Source organism: Eretmochelys imbricata, chromosome 4 (assembly GCF_965152235.1).
Source record: "Eretmochelys imbricata isolate rEreImb1 chromosome 4, rEreImb1.hap1, whole genome shotgun sequence".
NCBI lineage: Eukaryota > Metazoa > Chordata > Testudines > Cheloniidae > Eretmochelys > Eretmochelys imbricata.
The window spans coordinates 27,584,949-27,604,184 of NC_135575.1; the positions used below are offsets into that span (position 1 = coordinate 27,584,949).

Consider the following 19,236-nt stretch of genomic DNA (forward strand, 5'->3'; position numbering starts at 1 on the left):
GTGTTTTGAATTTGGTTTGAGATGGAATTTGAATTTTAAAAAAACTTAAGGGGATTTATTAAGCAAACTTTCATACCATATATGAGTAATCTGGTGGCCTTTACATCTGAGTGAGTCTTTTGTTTAATCCTTAAACCTTATTGAGGCAAGGATATCTTGCATGAGATAAGAGTAGCTAATATCTAAGGTTTCTAGGTTTGTTGTGTATGTTAGGATCCTTCCCTCTCCAAAAATGCATGTGTCATGTATCCATATTTTGCCAATGCAGTACAAGTGAAGTTTTGCTACTGCAAAACATATCATCTTTCTTGGTTTGAAGCAAAGGGAATTCCCTTCTCTGTTTCCAATGAAAATGTCTATTCAGGATTTTGCATGTGGTTGGTGTGCTTTGTATGTTTTTGTTTTTATTTTATATAGGGAGAACCTAAAGAAGTAGTTAAGCCTGTGCCTATTGCATCTGCTGTTGCACCCAAAGTCACTTCCACAGTGAACATGGCCTACAATAAGACACCAAGGCCATTTGGAGCTGTATCTTCCTCAAAAGTCACTTCCATTCCATCACCGTCATCTGCCTTCACCCCAGCCCATGCGACTGTTCCGTCATGTGCTTCCCCTCAACCATTGGCCACTGTCACTCCTCCCCCATTCACTGCATCTGGACTGCATGTTAATGCCAAATCCAGTACTGACCAGCGTTCACCTGCACTGAATGCTGCTAAAGCTGCAGTTAATGTCCCATGGCAGCCTAACACATACAATACAACCCTGAACACGTATTCCAACGACAATGCCCAGGATGTGGCAGAGGGACAAAGAAGAGGATTCAAAGAGAGCCAGGTTGACAATAAACAGCAAAATGGGTAGGTGGCTTCAGGGCACTTTGTTTGCTATGAGGGACTTTTCTTCCAGACAATTTACTGGGCTGTGTTTAAGGGGACAAAACGCATCTTGGAAGAGTTGGGTTCTTTTCACAGAACATCTCTGTGAAAAAGATAAATGTGAATGGGCTGGCTTTAGGTATAAAGTGAGCTTATTAGAGGATCTTCTAAAAGCATCTTGTGTCTGCAGTATAATCTCTGTAATAGAGTTGAACCATATGAGATTTGTTGAAAAGGCAGTTGCAATCATTCATTTGATGCGTTTTGAACTTTATAGCAAGCTCAGTAGTATATTTTTCAGTCCCGGCATGGTAAAGAAAGCAGCAGGCACCCAAAAAAATGCGAGGCAGTTTGTCAAGAAGGGCCATCTAGAACTGGGGAAAACCAGAAATCGGATGCTAAGGAAGAATAAACTTGGCAATGGATGGCCACATAGTGCAAGTTACAGCATTTCATCCAGAGTTTGGGAAAGAAGGCAAAATCTAGAACTTGTTATATTTGCTACATACAGGAAATTAGAATATTGGTATGGGGATAAGATCAAATTTGAACTGAATCTAGTTTTTCATTGGTTCTAATGCAGCTTTCCTGGAAAGTTCAGTTATGCAGAAGTGTGTCCATCTAATTTAAAAAGCCAGCATTAAAATTCAAGTGTTTGAATATTTCTAGCAATTCAGAATTGTCAAAAAGGTAACCTGTAGACATTTTGAAAGTTCGAACACTCACTAATATGTCGGCTGAAATTTAACATTTTAAAGACACTATCGGGATAGTTTTGGGCATTGCTGATGCGCCGCAAATCTTTAAATCAAGCACATAAAGCTACATTTTGAAGAAAAAATTGTTTTAATGTATTTTACTTAGGTTTGCTTTCTTACAACCTTAACTTAATTTGTGAAGTTCAAGAAGTGTTTTGCATCATTACCAGAGACTTTTAAAGCTAGTTAATATAAGTATTATTCCACTTTTGTTCAGAGGTCATCAGAAGAGCAATAACAAAATGTGGTCCTGATGCAAATCTCTTCTGGTACATTATGAATTTGGTTCTGAACTTGAGTAGTAACATACAAAGAGAGAGTCATCTGTATCTGAACTGAAGTACAGCACTATGGTTTCAATTATTCCACTTTAAGAACAAATAATTGAGCTAATTACATATATATTCCTTTTTATATTTCAGAACAAATTTCTTCCACATGTTCATTCATGTAATGCAGGCCTTATGCATTTTATGTCACACTGTTGTCATGGCAATTTTAAGACTCTTTCAAACAGATGATGGCATTATTCCACACAGCTTTAAAAATGGGAAAAAGCAGGCAGTCCTGAAGACTCACTCCATACTAGGAGGCTCTGGTGAACCATCCATATACTTCCAGGAAGGGTGCTTTTGGCAGAATAATACAGGGAGCGGGCTTTCAGCTACAGTAACTAGCACTGAAAAAAACACAGACTGATCTCAAAATCAGCTCTCTCTCAGGGAAGTAGTGCTGCAGGCCTAGAATTAGCACTTCAGCAGTCAAGATAGGATGGCTCCTTGAGCAGCATAAGTGCATAATAAATAAATTCAGTGAAAAAAGAATACTATGTGAAGAAAATGTCAACTGATTATTGAAGAAATTCCTGTCTTCCTGCCAATCTTAGCAGAAAATTCTAGTGTGGGAACTTGGAAAAGGTTTAGTGAGGTTGTGAAAGTATACTCTCTATTATAATAGAGGGCAACAGTACAGTATACTTGGACTACAACTTGATTAAGCATCACTGTAAAAATCTTAAAGCCTTAAAGTGAAAATGACAAAAGCATATACATCTGCATCTGTCTAGGTAACAGTACTTTCAGCTTGCTTAGTCACCATACTAATTAACAAGTAAAGTTCTTCCTTGCTTAACCCAGAATTGTTGGGTAATTGTTGAAATAACAGAAGAATGCAAGTTTGAAATAACGGGACCATCTGAAATGAAACCCCTTCTGATACACATGTTCAGCAGTTCTGTTTTTTTTTTATAATAAAAAAGGGTGTGGTGCATCTTGTAGATGTACACTATTGTCGGGCAAGTAGAAAGCTCTACACTTGTTGGACTTTGCTCTACTCAAAATATTTTTGTTTGAAATGTTGAGCAAACCCTTATTAGTATAAGAAGAATTTGTTTACACGTGAAAGAGGTGTAGTGGTGAAGAAACGCTGAGAGAAATTATGCTGTCATTTTTACGAATATATTTAGACTAGAGTAATTCAGTCTGTTTACAAAAGCTCGTATCACATCACACTCTACGCGTAGCGAGCGAACTTGGGGATAACTGTCAGCAAGGGATAGTTTTTTGCTGTTGTAACTGAAGAGCAGAATATACTTACAGAAATGTTCTGCTCTCACTTAAACCCACATAAATCAGGTGGTGTTCCACTGAAGCGAAGGGGGGTGGGTCAATTTCTGATTTTTACACAGGTGTAAATGAGAGCTGAATCTAGCCCATTGTGTTTAAATCAGAGTCAAGTTGTCCCCTGGCTAAAAAGTCAGTTTCTTCTTAATTAAAAGCAGAGTTGGCTATGTGGAGTCTTGTGGGTATTTTCTCATTGTATAGTAGATTCAGATTTTTGAAACAATATATTATTCTGGGTGTGTATAAAAACAGAATATAGAACAGTGATTCTCAAACTTTTGTATTGATTCTGAAACTTTCACATAGCAGCCTCTGAGTGCGACCCCCAGTTAAATTAAAAACGCTTGTTTATATATTTAACACCATTATAAATGGTGGAGGCAAAGCGGGGTTTGGGGTGGTGGCTGACAGCTCACGACCCCCCCATGTAATAACCTCACAACAGCCTGAAGGGTCTCAACCCCCAGTTTCAGAATCCATGATATAGAATATTAAAATTGGGGCAAAGGGAGGAGGCAAGCAAGAGGAATGAGAAGCGTTCAGATTTTTAACTCTGGCACTCCAGTGTGGTTGGGTGAATTGATAGACCTACACATGAGGGACTGATTGCTTTCTCTGCCCTCTCCCCATCCCCGCCCCCAGCCATTTCAAGAGTATGTAAATCACTGCCTCCCTTCCAAACTATAGTTTAAAACTTGTCAGCTGTAGTTCATTGAGCCAACCTGGCAACACAACTGGCAGAGCTGTGCAAATTTTTTGGCCAAAAGCATTTTTTCAGCAAAAAATCTTTACATCGACCAAAGTATTTTGCAAATGTATGTCTATTTCACCCAATTGTTGCAGTTTTAAATGTCAAGAAACCGAGAAATGTTTAATTTCTAGTTATCTTTTCATTTAAGAAATTTCCTTTCTTTTTTAAAAAGTTTTTCTTTAGAAAGCTCAAAATCAAAATAAGTCATTCAGTTTTGGGTCAAACAAAACATTTTACTCAACCAAAAATCTTTTTTTTTTTTTTTTCAACTTTTTGATTAGCCAAACATTTCATGTTAGGTCAAACCAAAGCGAGCCAATTAAATCAGTTACTCGCACAACTCTTAAATGTTTCAAGATCTGGAACTTCTCCAGAATACTAACTTCTTCTGGATGATGCTGATGAGTGATTTTATTATGTAGGCATTCAGAGACAGCCTTGAATAAAATCACTTAGCATCTCTCTATTTCCCTTTGTGGAAATATTGATGTGGTGTAATGATTCAAAATATGACATTTGGAAACCTGGTGAAAACCTTACTAAACATCAAAACTGCAGCCTTACCAAATAGTTTGCTTCCTGATTTGCTTTGCCTTCACTGTAGGATGGAGAAGAGAGGTCAATTTTCTGTTTCTTAGCCATGGCTTAAAGGGAGAGCTTTTTTGCTTCCTGTGGCTGTATGTAATTGTGCTTTTACCAAGACCTTCTTGCCAGCTCATGCATGAGAATGTGCCTGCTGCTTAAAACAGGAAAGACTGCTTCACGTTCTTACTCCGTTCCAAGTGGGTTGGGCTGAAACTTTCTCTTATAGGTTCCTGATAAATTTCAGCTTGACCCTAGATGATGCAAAGCTTTACCAGAACCTGAACTTGGAAGATTCTCCGAAGTATTGGGAAAGGAAATCATTGAGATAATGCTTTAAATACTCTCTTCCTTTGCAGGTAACAACAGTGACAAAGTTAGTATCAACAGCACTGGAGTTGCATTATGGTGGTTTATGTTGTTGAAATAACCAGCATGTATGATTATTGTGTGCAAAATTAATATTTTGTAAAGCAATTTAATCTTTTCAGATAACCACATTTTAATGGAGTAATTTGTTTTGGTGTACACTGAACATGGTGTGATTTTGCTTTTCATCATATTAAGTATTGCAGCATTTCTTTGTCACAAATATCTGTGTGGTGTTCATGTGTGTACTGATTTTTTTTCGTGCTATTGCTGTATACCTCATGATATTGGTCATATAACTTGCTGCTGTAGTGGGGGTTAATTACATTTTAGAGAAGTGTTTGGCTTGGGGATTGAAGGGCATCAGGCTGTTAAATCAGCATGATATATAGAATACACATAAGTAAATACAATGTATATATAAAATCTGTTGCTATTAGATTGCATGTGTTCAAATTAACTAATGATTTTATTCTGATTTTAAAAATGACATTTCTTCCTCCCCACTCACCTGCCTTCAAATAAATACAAAATGCTAGCCTGAGCTAATTGCTGCATTGCCTGTCTAGATGTCTTTTTCTTTGGCTCTGGCACCCTCTTGTGCCTCCCTGAGTAATTACCATAAAGATCCTCAAACTCTGAAAAAGGGAAGGAGTCTCATCTGTAGCAAAGAAAATGAGGGGGAAAACCAAGCAGAACATTTTTTCATGATTTAGCTTTTAACAAACAAGTAAGGCTACTTAGCTGCCTGTGTTCTTTATTAATGTGCATTTCATCAGCATGTATTTTATCTCTATTTCCATTTTGCAGTTAAATTCACACCTTTTCATATATAAGCTTTCATTTTCCATTTTAATTCTTTCCATTAACTTTCTCTTGTCACATCACTTCATTTGTCTGCATTTCTTACCTGTACTCCATCAACTGGAAATTCCATTGTCTCTTTTGTTACCATACCCCTCTCTCCTTCAGTAACCTTGATGAGGTGTAAGTACATCACTAATATAATTTCTTTCTTATTAAATGTTGTCTTCTATTAATGCCTTTCACATCATTCTGTACTTTGCTGCTGTAACTTAGCTGCTGACTAATGAATTTGTTTAATAGGCCTGGCTCTTATTTTTTTGAGAAGCTAGTAACAAATAGCCTTCTTATCCAATATTTTGCAGCTTTTTTTAATGTAAAACAAATTAAGAAGGACATTGATACAAACACAAGTGTTTTTTCAACTTTTGCAGTTTTGCCGTGCCATATCTAAGGAGTTAATTTGACATTATACATCTCCTATACAGTATGTAAAAACAAAAATAAACTGTTACTATAAGCATCCATTTTAAAAGTATCAGTCCCCTTTGGTACTTTCCCAAAATGGTGAAACATCACCGTGTATTTGTCACAGTTCCTGAAAGAATAGTTTTAAAAACTCCATATGCCTGGGAGACTGATAGCTCAGGGATTGGTAATAGCATATGGAACGTTATGGGAGAAACTTTCAAAGTACAAGAGAGATACAGTCACTGTAATTCCATTGACTTTTAATGGGAGTCAGGCACTTAACTGCCCTTTGTGCCTTTGAAAAACTCCATCTACACCTTTAGGATTCCCACTTCCAAGCCAGCCCTGATTGATAATGCAAGACATTACTATAACAGATGGCTGCTGGTTGATGTATGTAAAATAAATCATATCCCCAAAGAGTGCAATGCTCCGCTGTGTAGACAAACCCTTAATATACTTCCTATGGGACCGCAATCCACAGCTCAACAGCCACCACTACAATTAGCACCTTGGTTGGTAAATTCAGTTGGGAGGCATGGCATTTCTTATCTTTTCATCCTTGTGGCTGCAGCACTAAATGTTCCAGAGCAGAGCTGAGGTACACCTACCAGGCAGCGTGCTCTATCTCTGTGAACAAAGCGAGGAATTCATTCTCCAGGGCTGTTTAACCCATTACACTTCACCAGCATTACATATACTGCTTTTCAGAGATTGCCAAAAAAAGGCCACATTTTGACTACTTTTTTCTTACCTGTCGATCTATATGGAATCCAAGAAATCATGGACATTGCACAGAACCAATTTTTTGTAGCAGGACATCAATGTCACTAGTAAAAAGAAAAGGAGGACTTGTGGCGCCTTAGAGACTAACCAATTTATTTGAGCATAAGCTGTAGCTCACGAAAACTTATGCTCAAATAAATTGGTTAGTCTCTAAGGTGCCACAAGTACTCCTTTTCTTTTTGCGGAAACAGACTAACACGGCTGCTCCTCTGAAACGTCACTAGTAGTTGGCTTCATTGCACTTCATCGCTTGACATACCCATATCTGTCACTTCAGTTTTCTTACTTTTTTTTACTTATTTTTCTTTTCCTCTCTCCTTCCTGTTCACACTGGAACACTGTTTCTTCTGTTGTCTGATTCCTTCAATTATAAGGAAAAACCCACCTAAACGGTAAATATTTAAAAATGTATATAACATGGTATTAATGCTGAGTTGTGCTGTTTGATATCTTACGACAGTGACTGTAGAAAATATTTTAAATGTTTCCTAGTAAATCTGACTTAAATTACTAAATTCATGGATTTGTTTTTCACTTGAATCTGTGTTTATATCTCTGAGCTCATGTCACTTTGTATGCAGTAGCGTTTACAAAAGCAGATCAGCACCCAAATGCAGAAGCTTTTCTTACAAACCTTGATAGTGCATGATGAAGTCTTCAATGCCATTGTGACAATGACAAAAATTAAGATTTCCTGATGAAATTTCACATTTTCCCCCCTTACAATTATTCTTTGTTGAAATAGTCCACCAAGGAAGCACATTGTGGATACCTATACAGAGTTTTACCACACACCCACTCATAGAGATGCCAGCAAAAAAAGATTGATTGAAGATACTGAAGACTGGCACCCAAGGACAGGAACTACCCAATCACGTTCTTTTCGGATCCTTGCCCAAATCACCGGCACTGAACACAGTGAGTAATCGTTTGGTGTTGCAGCATTAGATAAGGTTAAGTAGCGGTAATGGACTTGCACGCTGTCCTGGTTGAACTTGCTCTACGGTGTTGGACCAATAACTAATAAAGTTCTCTAATCCAATTTGTAACATTTCTTCCCCTGGATCATCAAATCAGTCGTCAGTTACCCTGTTTTTCGTGTGAACCCTCCACACAGCAAAAGAGAGAGGGGATTATGGGCAGGTGTAATGCCTTCAACTTTTTTTGATCCGACTAAATTCCAAGCTGACAGGGTCCCTTTAAAACAACTACCATATTCCCCATAAATCAGCTTGCCAGAAAAATGTCCCTCCAGCCCTTCCTCCACCACCACCAAATGGAGAAATTTCCACTCAAAATCACACTGGTTTTACTGTTGAAAACAGGAGCTTCCAGCAGAACAGTACAGCATTTGCTTCTGCCTTAAAAGAGCAAAAGATACCAAATCTTAACATCATAACATAACATGGAATAATAGGGCCATTGTAAGTTAAGTCATTCTAACGTGATTAGTGAACGTTATTCTTTCCCTGTAATTTCTGTATGTTTGGATTTATGTTACGAAGGGCCAGATTTGTAAAGATATTTAGATGCGTAAAGATGATGACAGGTACCGACAGGGGTTTCTGGAAGTGTGTAGGTGCTTACCTTTCATTGAAATCTCATGGGAGTTAGGCACTTTTGGAAATCCCGTTAGGCACCTGTCTGCAGCTTTAGACACCTGAATACCTTTACAAATCTGGCTCTGTGGTTTTACAGGTTGAGGTAAATGAAAAAATAGTACCTTTTTAGAAAAATTATAAAATTGTTTTTCTTTGGCATGTACAAAATGCACGATAGTATGATGCAAAGATTTTATTGGCCCTGTTTTTGAGGAAGATCAACCTTATTTCAATTGTTTCAAAGTAACCATTTAGAAATATAAAAACTCTTATTTCATTGCAGTGAAAGAACCAGAAACTGAGACTACAAAGAAAACTAAGTAAGTTGATTTGTTTGTATTTTGAGTATTCAATATTTTGCATGGCTTGTTTTGAACTGATGATGTAATATTGCAGTTTGGTGCATTGGTGTAACGTTCTAGAAACTTTTACATGTTGTTCTGTGTTAAAATTGTGTGTTATAAATGAATCAGCATGTTAAATCAATATTTTGTGTGCTGTGATTGGCTTTTATTTAGGAGCTTAATACAAGACTGTGAAAATAAGGTTTATACTGGAGTTGGAACTTTTCAGTGAATGTAACAGTTGGTTCTCTGTCTGGTGGTAGCTTGTAAACAGATGAATGTAATGTTTTGTCTTGAATTTAGCCATGCATTTTTGGCTTGTAATAGGAGATCAGATTAACTTTTTCTAAGATTTGAACAGATAGCTGCTATTCTGTTGCTCTTGAAGAATTATGCTATTCAAAATTGTGCTGTTCAAAGTGGTGCTAAAGGCCCAGTCCAATACCTGATTCAGCGGAGGGTCTTTGTATTGACTTCATTTGGCATTGGATGAGGCCTTAAAAGACAGATGAGAAAATATGTAGGCCTGTAAATAGTGCATGGAGATGGCATGTTTTCAGTTCCTGTGAATTGAATTGTAAGGCAGATTCCTTTCCTTTCTTACGTTTCTTCTATCACTTCTTTCCACAGGGAAAAGATTCCCATCCAGATCTTTAGCCCAAAATATACAAAATTACGTGACTGGCACCATGACGTCTCAGCACGTGTCCTTAATGTCCAGTGAATTACCCAAGTTGCAAAAACAGAACACAAACCTTTTCTTCCTTTTCTCTTTTCCAAATGCTTTGCGCAAAAAAAAAAAAAAAAAAAAAGTGTTTTATTAGCTTTCTTATGAGAGAAACTCTAGCTTTTTCTATACTTTTCTAACCATTTCCTACTGATATGTGAAGAATGAGATGAGTGTGTTTTTGTGCTGATCAGTAGTTAACAAACATACACAAATCAACACAAAGTGACTCAGGTGACTGAGTCTTCAAGTGGGTAGAGGAGGTGGCTATTGAGGTTCTTTCTTGACAAGGAGGATTCATTTGTGTTGCTGAGTTTGAGTTCTTGTAGGTTGTTAGAAAGATGAGCAAAAGAGCAATATTCAGTGTTGCTTGAAAAAAGAAGCCTGTAAACACTGAAACTCTTGTACTTTCTAGGATTATTTTCTTTAAATTCAATAGAAGTTCAGCAGAAATATTTTAGAGTGGGTTGTAAATGTTTTTAAATGGTAGAGGGAGAAGTCAAATGGCTTCCCCGCCAAAAGGAGTTTTGCTGCTATTGCAAATCTTAGTGCAGTCCAGGTACTGAGCCTGTTAAACAGGTGTCCCATCCACACCATGGGAAAAATTATACAAAAAAGGAGTGAAATGTTGCTGTGCCCATGTAAGAGCTTCAGCATGCAACATCAAATGAGAATAAGATGAAGTCGTAGACAGTGATGATTATTTATTGTATGGTGAAACTCTTAGGGTTTTTTGTGTTTTGTAGAAGCTTCGGTACCCTATGATGGTAACGCTTATTATCCTGTAATATAATGTATTATAGTAGAGACACTCGTTAACTTAAACTTTTTGAAGTTTGAAGAGTATTTTAATAAAAGCTGCTTTTAACTTGGTTTTTTCTGGTTTTTCTTTGAGGCCTTTTGACTCTGTACATAGACCTCTCATACAGAATTGCTGTATCTCTAGTATTATAATCTAACTGAAATAAGAGACGAGACAATAAAACCAGATTGAGCTGTGCAAGAGCCATCAATATTTGTACAATAAATGAATGGGATTTTTCCCAAATCTCCTTTTAAAAATTGTCTATTACATCTTTTAGATTTGTAAGGGATCCTGCATCAAGCTATGAAGTGACTGATCTTTTTTGCTGTCCCAAATAGAAGTATGTGATGCGAGCCTAGAACACATTCGTTTAAACAAACTAATTGTAAGCTTTTAACACCTATTGAAGTACAGAAAGTCCAAACCTAAAAGGTTAATCTTGGAGGAAAATGAAGTACCATACTTATAAGTTATATAGCACTTTGTTTAAATTTTGAGTATATCAACTAGGGTTTTCTAAAAGTAGAGAACTGGGGGTTCTAGAAATAGAGTCCTTCCTTTGAACAAATTATTGCAGAGAGATTAAATCCTAAAAACATTCTAATATTCTGAAGTTTGCTTTTCCTCTTCAAAAGCATTACTTTACCATAATAAACATTCCTGCAGCTCAGCAAGGCTGTAGCTCACTGTGTTTGTCATCTTATCTTTAGGGAGAGTCAAACAGAAAATGGAGACCCCAGGTAACTGCTAAATTGTCTGAATGCTAACAGTCACTTGTGTGGAAACATAAGAGTGCACAATATAAGGAATCAAATTACCATTAAAACTGCAGAAGAATTCGCATCCAGCACATGGTAGAATTAAAACAGTTATGTCCACTCATGGTTTGATTTGTTTTACATTAAAACCACATAATGACTTTCAGGGAAAATAATTCACTATCACAGTTTCACTGACGACAAAAATCTGTCAATTGGAAATGAACTGCCTTGGCAGTTCTATCAAATTATAATTTCTCTTCTGTTTCAAATACCTGTTTGTGTGTCACATTTTTACTAAAACTATGCACATTATTCAATGCACATACAGCACACTATGATTATTGATTTGAACTAGAACATGTACGTTCAGAAATATGAATTTTAAGCATTGTATTAAAGTTGTTTTGCCGGTTGAAATCATTTTTTATGTATGGTAGGGCGGGAATGTTATTACAGATTGTACGCAACACAGTAAAAAATAAGTGTGATAAGATGACTTCTTATGGCCCCTTTTGTAATGCATTCTTTAGGAGTAAAGTAAAACAATATCTTCAAAGTATGTATTTTTTTGAAACATTCATATAAAATGAGAATATTTTCCTGTTGATATTTTACTTGCCATTTTATCTATCTTGCTAGCATTTAGCTCTTAATAGAAGGAGTTGTTTCAATAAGAAATGGAAAAAATGATTTTGCAATCATCTAAAACATAGATTTGTTTAGCATGAGTGAAAATAAATATACAAAGCCCACGAGTCTTAAAAATATCCTTGTGGTGTGTCCAGTGATAAGTATATTCAGATTCAAGAAGAGTTCCCCAAAGCATAAAAATTTCCCAGAAAACTAGATTTACAAATCACTGGCCACCTGGAAATATGTTATGGCATGCCACTGTATAAATATTTGGATGACACTTCATTAAAGCAAGTTACTTTAGCAAAAATGTATTCAGGGCTGTGAAACAAATTTCTAGATCAGCAAAAATCCTGCATATTTTTTCAAAATTAGAACCATATGGTATGGCCCTCTGGTGACTGTTTTTATATTAATAGTTTTAATTTCTATTCTCAATTTTTTTTAAAAAAAAAAAAAAAAGGAAATACAGGAACAAAAAATTAAAAGTACTGATTTTTACCTTTGTTAGCTTAGAAAATTTAAAGGGTTGAATGGTGTATTTCATCTCCTAACTTTTTCAGACTTTCTAAATTAGAATTACAACTATGCAAACTACCTATCAATCTCTTTAAAAGACTTCTAATGTTTTTCTTAAAACCATCTGTTGTTTTCCTTCCTGCCTCCATTTAGTCTGTTCCACCTTCACTAGCCAGCAAAGTCTCTCACTCCTATTTTCTACATTCTCCCACTATCCTCTGTTCAAAAGCGTTTCCATAGTTAGTCAACAATAGGAACAAGGGAGCCAGGAGAGCTCATCTTAATTTAAAGTAAGCACCTTAATTTCTCAGTGGGTGAACAGGTTAGTCAGCCTGTGTACTGTCCCTGTGATCAGTTTGATCTCCATTGATCTTGAGTAGCAAAAGTCCACAGTCTACTCATTTAAATGCTCTGTAGCAATGTTTTCAGTGCATTTACTCTTCTCTTTACCCTCATTGTGCGGCTATACCAGAAAAAGGAAAGGAGACACTAGATAGGCCGCAACTTTATTACTAAATGTCTGGGAATGCCTAGTCGGTAAAACTGTATAGCGCAGGTAGTTGCATAAAAAGAAAAGGAGTACTTGTGGCACCTTAGAGACTAACAAATTTATTAGAGCATTATTTTCTTTTTATGGATACAGACTAACACGGCTGCTGCTCTGAAACCAGTAGTTCCAAAGTCCTTTACATATACCCAGAGGTTTGCTGGCAGCCACCCTGCTGCTGGGGCCTCGCCACACACATCCCATCTCAGATTAAGCTTAAGGGCAGGGGGTGAGGGGGACTTGACTCCCTGCCGTAACAGTCATAGGAGCCCCTAACCACCCCTGTTTCCACTCCTATAAAGAATACCTCATTAAATCCTTTCCCAATCCATTTTACGTGATCACCATATCTGTTCCCTATGCAGTACCTTCACTGGGAATCCGCCCCACGCTTATATAATGAGTTGCAACACCATAGTCTAACCCCCTTTATTTCTTCTCTCCCCCCCCCCCCCACCAAGCCTCCAGTTTACCTTGGGAAAGGTGAAAAAAGCTACTTCACATTGGCCAATCTGGAGGTGAGGGGGAAAATTCCTCACCAGCCACCCCCACCCCAATTTCAACAGGTGGAGTGTTCAGCCTTGTCCAGATGGAAAAGGGGCCGCCACTGTACAGGTGTGGACATAAATAGTCTGCTTCTCTTCAAGTCACCTGAGGGGTCGGGTGAGAATGGGTCAGCATCCCCATGCTGTATGGGTATGGAGCTGCCTCCATGCAGCAAGTAACTCTCTGGCTTTCTAGTCTTTAAAGTAACAACACCTTCTCCGACAAACCAACGGGCCCAACCTCTGAGGTCATTCTCTCATCAAATGTATCTGAAGATATTTTGCTCACAGACTTGACTGGCATGATACATGTTCCATGCCCAAATGTCTCTTCCCTCCGGTCACACTTACAACGTCATACTTTCATCATTTCTTAATTTAAAAAAAATTGAAATCAGTAAAAACTGTTGGGAGAAACATTAGACTGCTTTTATTTTAAAATGTGAATAATGTATCTTAATGCCCACTTTGATTCCAAGTGTACATTTAACCTTCAAAAAGACAGATGAGTTTCCAGTCGGAGGTCCCTATGATGATCTGGATTTAGCTCACTGCTTGATTCAAATCAGGCCTCAGAATGCGTTTTGTTCCTGTGATATGGGAAAATACTTAGTGTCCTGATTTTTTTTTCTTTAATATAAGAACTGACTGCAACTATTGTGGAGGTAGGCCAAACTTAACAAGCCTGGGCAAAGGGGATGTAATCAAAGAAGGGTGAAGAATTTCAAGAGCTGTGAATAAACTTAAGATAAATGTCCAAGCTTTTTAAACTTTCTCGAAAGCCAACTTCCAAATATTTTGATTTTCATCCATCCCTGTATGTAGCTAGGTAGATAAAAATGCATTTTCTTTTGGAGAGAGTAACAGTGATCATGGAAAGGTGTACCTAAAGTAGAATACACAAATAACACTTAAATATTTCCATGGAAGCATTCAATGATTTTGTTGGGTTACAACTTGTCATTTAGTAATAAAGTAATTTTCCCATTTTCAAGTATATTCTGGATGTCTTGATGCTGAGGAACATAATTTTGGACACAAATGAAATACTGAGTTGAACCCTGGTGAATGTTTTTCACTGTTGTTTTTATAAATGTAATATATTCAGATCATCAATCACTCCTTGTACTACTGGTTTTTTGGTCAATTTGTTTGAAATTTAAACTTAAAATAGATCTTTATTATCATGCTACTCCCAAATCCATGAAATATTTTGAGTTGGTCACTGTTAGATTTGTTACTAATATTGAGCAGGTTTGTGTAGAGATTTTCTGGATTTTTAGATTAGCAAATCTCTCTATCCATAGTGAAATAGTGATCCCACTTTTGGTCAATTCTAAATTTTCATATATGTATTCCAACACCATCCATGTGATTTTTTTTTATCATTATCTGTAAAGCGTGTCTGTAGATCTACCAAATGGAATAGAAGCCCAGAATTCCTCTTTAGATCTAAATAAACATTCAGTAGCTACTCAGACCATTGAGATGACGCCTGCATCAGAACCTCCGTCAACACCATTACCAGCTATGAGGTCTGCTTCTCTGTCAGTGCTAAGTCAGTGAAATACACTGATATCACTTAAGACTGGAAACTTGTTAAGATATTTAAATCTGCATGATACTAAAAATAGAGTACATTCTCACGTAGGTAGCTTTACTTGCTCAAAGTTTGTGGAAGACAAATGTGTTGTATGTTAACACGCTCACCTTGTAACTCCTACTTGACTGTTTGTCACAAAATGACATTGCAGTTAGAAATGTCATGTGCATTTCTCTTCAGACAAAAGACCTGTGTTGCATTAAATGTCACATTTGCAGTTACTTCAGTCATGTCTGGGCAGGAGGCATAATATGGAGAAAACGTTAAAAATTATACTTCAAGGTCCAACCCCACGCTGCTCAATTCCTGTAGCACCCAAAGTAAATGGCAGAGTGGTGGCATAAAGCAAACGACTTCTTCTAGTTTTCTAGAACGAAGAAATCACAATGAAAGGGTATAAAACACTTATATGAAGCCCAAATTAGAACTTCTGAGACTCTCATTTTTAGTATTTACTGTAAGTTTTTTTTTTCCCCCATCAGGCTATGCAGAGTGGTATTAAATGTGTATGTCTCATCTCTGTAAATATAATAATGGGCCATCTGCTGATTTTACAAGCAACAGTACACGTTTCTGTCTTCACCAAAGTCAAGAAAAGTCGCACAAAAATTGTGCCTCATCTCAGCTCTGGCTTTCACTTTAACCCTGATTCCCATTCAAGCTATTGATATTTTTGTTCACGTTTTAACATATCTTTATTATGCCACTTAAATGTAGATTAAACATCTTTTTTTGTGTTGATTTTGATTTTGTTACCTTGAATGACATGCAAACTGTTCATCAGACCAGAATCTACGTCAGACAGTTTGCCGTTAGCCAAGTCTTCACCTGTCAGTGTGCCCTCTCCCAGACTTCCTGATCATGTCTCAAGTTCACCCCATGGGAGGTAAATGATTCTCCGGTGGTACTCTTCCTAATTATAACAGGAAAATCTATACTAGCCATGTTTCTCTGTCACTCATTTAAATTGGACATCACCAGTTTTCTGAGCATGGTAGGAGGAGGGGAAAGAAGAGCAGAAAAAAATCGATCAGGCCCATGAACACTTCACCGGTACTAGCTGGAATAAAAAATAACATACTATATAGTAAAACAATTCAGAAAGATCTACTTTGTCAGTGAGTGACCCTTCCCATGACCTGCTATAATTGCTAACAATTAAGTGTTAATGTATAAGTTGAGAGTTAATTCAAATGTATTTCCCACTGAGGCAAAACTATATTAAATATATTGAAAAAATATGGTGTGCTCTTTAAGGCATGTTCTGCTATGTGGTGATGAAATGAGAGATGGCAAACTTCCAGTCACTGACCTTGGATACCTTAATTGGCATTATTTAGACCATGTTTTCTTGGCAGACTGTAGACTCTCTTTGGAGGTCATCTTTGGGTTTAGAAAGAGAAAATAAAATTTTGAAAAATGTTGTTCCTTAAAGATAAGTTATATAAGTTACACTGATGTATTGAATTTCATAAGCTAATAGTGTGGGTGTGTGGCTCTGTGTCTAATAAACACCAGTTATCTGGAAGAGAAAACAAACACCAAACAAGGCCTATCATTTTTTGTACATTATCCTAAATTTATTCAATTGAATTATTTTTGTTATCTGTATGGTATGGACAGATTGATGCAAAAGATAATCAAAAGGATAAAAATGGACCCTTTTCTTGGACAATTCCACAGTTCACATAGCCTTAAGTATAACTACTCTTGACCCATAGCCTCTATACAATTTGGATTACTCTGTTGTAAGTGGTAGGGAATTAATTATGGCAGGCTCTTGCTTTTGTAGCCTGATTATTCTCATGGTCTTCTTCCAAAGCCTAAACTTTAAGTCATCAAGTATGACCTCATACAGGCCTTTGAGCTTTAGATTTCAACAGGGAATGTGGTCTCTGTTCTTCAGCTTTGTTATTTTGAAAGACGTGGCTTTTGTCGGTTGGCTGGTTGTTACAATGTGCCTGGGAGTTGATGGTTATGTTTACCTCTAAAACAAACTAATATGAAATATTTTTGGATGACTCTTATAAGACTTACTTTTGAATTGTAATAACTTCTATCTTAGGAAGCTCATCTCATGGAATCTGTTGGTATCTCAATAACACAGCAGATTTCACCTCCCTTAGTTTAAAAAAACAAAAAAACAAACACCTTCCCCCCCCCCCCCCCCCGGCAACACTCCATTAACTGACTTGCTGATTCCATCCTTTTCACAATCTTTTTACAAGGGTTAGCAGCCATAAAACATGTTTTTTATTACTTGTGCTTCTGTTTCTAATATGTCCATTTAACTGCTGTTCCTGTACCATATGCACCATGATGTTGTAGTAAAATGTTTTACTGAAATCGGTGGTTTTGTTGTTTGTTCATTGCGTAACCTGGGCAAGTCACTTAAGTTATCTGCTTCAGTATAGCCACATGTAAAATAGGTGTAACACCTATGCATGGGACTTATTGGTTCATTAAGTGCTTTTGTGTTCTTGAGTGAAAGAGTACATTATGGTCATTGTTGTGGGAATTATGCTCAGGTTTTTTTTAATTCTGCTGTGTTCTTGCCATAATATTGGCTCTGCTTTAAAATATGAAGGATACTGAGTGCAAACATCCTGAGATTCCTCCACACCCTCTTTGGCATGACCACTTTTCTGACATGAACGGAAATTATTAGTCTTCCCCCAAGTGTATAGGCTGCAGTTAGATCACTCACTAGTAGCTGGCCAGTGTCCTAATGGTGGAAGCAGACGTTGTAGGTGCTGTATGATTAAGATGTGTACTTTGATCTGTTTTGTTACCCTTTTCCTTCTTTTGGAGAGGAAGGAATATCCAGTGGCTAGGACACTAGCGTAGGAGTTGGGAGACGGAGGGTCAATTTCCTGTTCTGCCACAGACTTCCTCTGTGACCTTGGGTGAGTTACTTAGTCTCTCTGGGTACATTTACACTTGAATAAAAAGCCCATGGCACAGCCATGGCTGGCCCAGGTCAGCTGACTTGGGTTTGCGGGGCTAAAAATGGCTGTGTAGACCTGTGTCGGGTCCCAGAACTCAGGCTTCAGCCCAAGCCCAAATGTCCACACAGCCATTTTTAAAGCCCCACCTGAGCCAGCTGACTCAGGCCAGCAATAGGTGTTTAAATGCAGCGTTAACATACCCACGGTGCCTCTGTTCCTCATCTGTTAAAATGGGGGTCATTGCACCTGTCTGTCTCACGGGGGTGCTATGACGATATTTAAAAGATAGTGAAGCTCTGAAACTTAACTGACACAAAGCACTATATAAGCACTATTTTTATTTTGAAATAAATACAGTGTACCATTCTGTATTAATACCTTGATCCAAGTATAGAACGACCATTGGCAAACATTCTATGTGAGCAGCATTTTTATGTTTTTTGTGGCAGCCATTGTTTAAAGAAATAGGTTCTATGTGTTCTCTGTTGTGACTCAAGACTCTTGAAGGGAAGATGCTGCTGCCTGGTATTTATATTATTTATTTACCTAGTGCCAGCACATTTAAATATTTTGTTTTTTTTAAATATATAAATTACATAAGCCTCTCCTAAATGATCAATCTTAAGCTTCCACTATTATCCCATACATATCTTTATGCCTTCATAGTGGACATAGCTTCAATACAAATTTATCAAAAATAAAGGAAATAAACAGAAAAACATGCCAGTTGTTAAATGGTAATAACAACAGGCTTTGTTTCACTCCCTGACATTTACCACCTCAGACTCTAGCAAATGGCTAAGAGGAAGTGAATTCCAAAGGTTGGACTCCCTCAAATGAGAACCCTGAGCCTGGCACTAGTCTTACCCGAGGAGCTGACAACACGTGTAACCCAGCCAATTTCTACCCATTGCAAAGCAGACTCTCAAAAACGAGTTACCACAGTCAATCAGGGCTTTAGAGATAATTACTGACACTATGAATTGGACCTAGAAGTGATGAGGAAACCACGACAGAGTTTTGAACATAGACCTGTGTTTCTGAGAGCACACCCCACTCAGCTACTTTCTGCACCAAATGAAGCTTCCGGCTGGACTTCAAGTATAATGCTGTGTAGAGTCCATTACAGTGATTTTTTTACTTGGAAAAGCTACGGGTGTTACTCTTTTGAGGTCAGTATCA

General features: G+C 37.3%; 1 protein-coding gene across 2 annotated transcripts in view; it reads left to right on the forward strand.

Annotated features, from left to right (window-relative positions):
• PDLIM5 (PDZ and LIM domain 5) overlaps positions 1-19,236 on the forward strand; it is a 187,639-nt gene that overhangs the window by 103,878 nt on the left and 64,525 nt on the right. The window contains exons 5-8 of one of the 2 annotated variants that reach the window (XM_077815041.1): positions 418-860; positions 7,767-7,939; positions 8,906-8,942; positions 9,597-9,721. In XM_077815041.1, the coding sequence (XP_077671167.1) occupies positions 418-860; positions 7,767-7,939; positions 8,906-8,942; positions 9,597-9,690 (747 nt within the window). In that variant the 3' untranslated portion in view covers positions 9,691-9,721. Of the gene's footprint in view, positions 1-417; positions 861-7,766; positions 7,940-8,905; positions 8,943-9,596; positions 9,722-19,236 lie in introns of those variants that run through there. The other variant, XM_077815040.1, reaches the window with a different exon arrangement.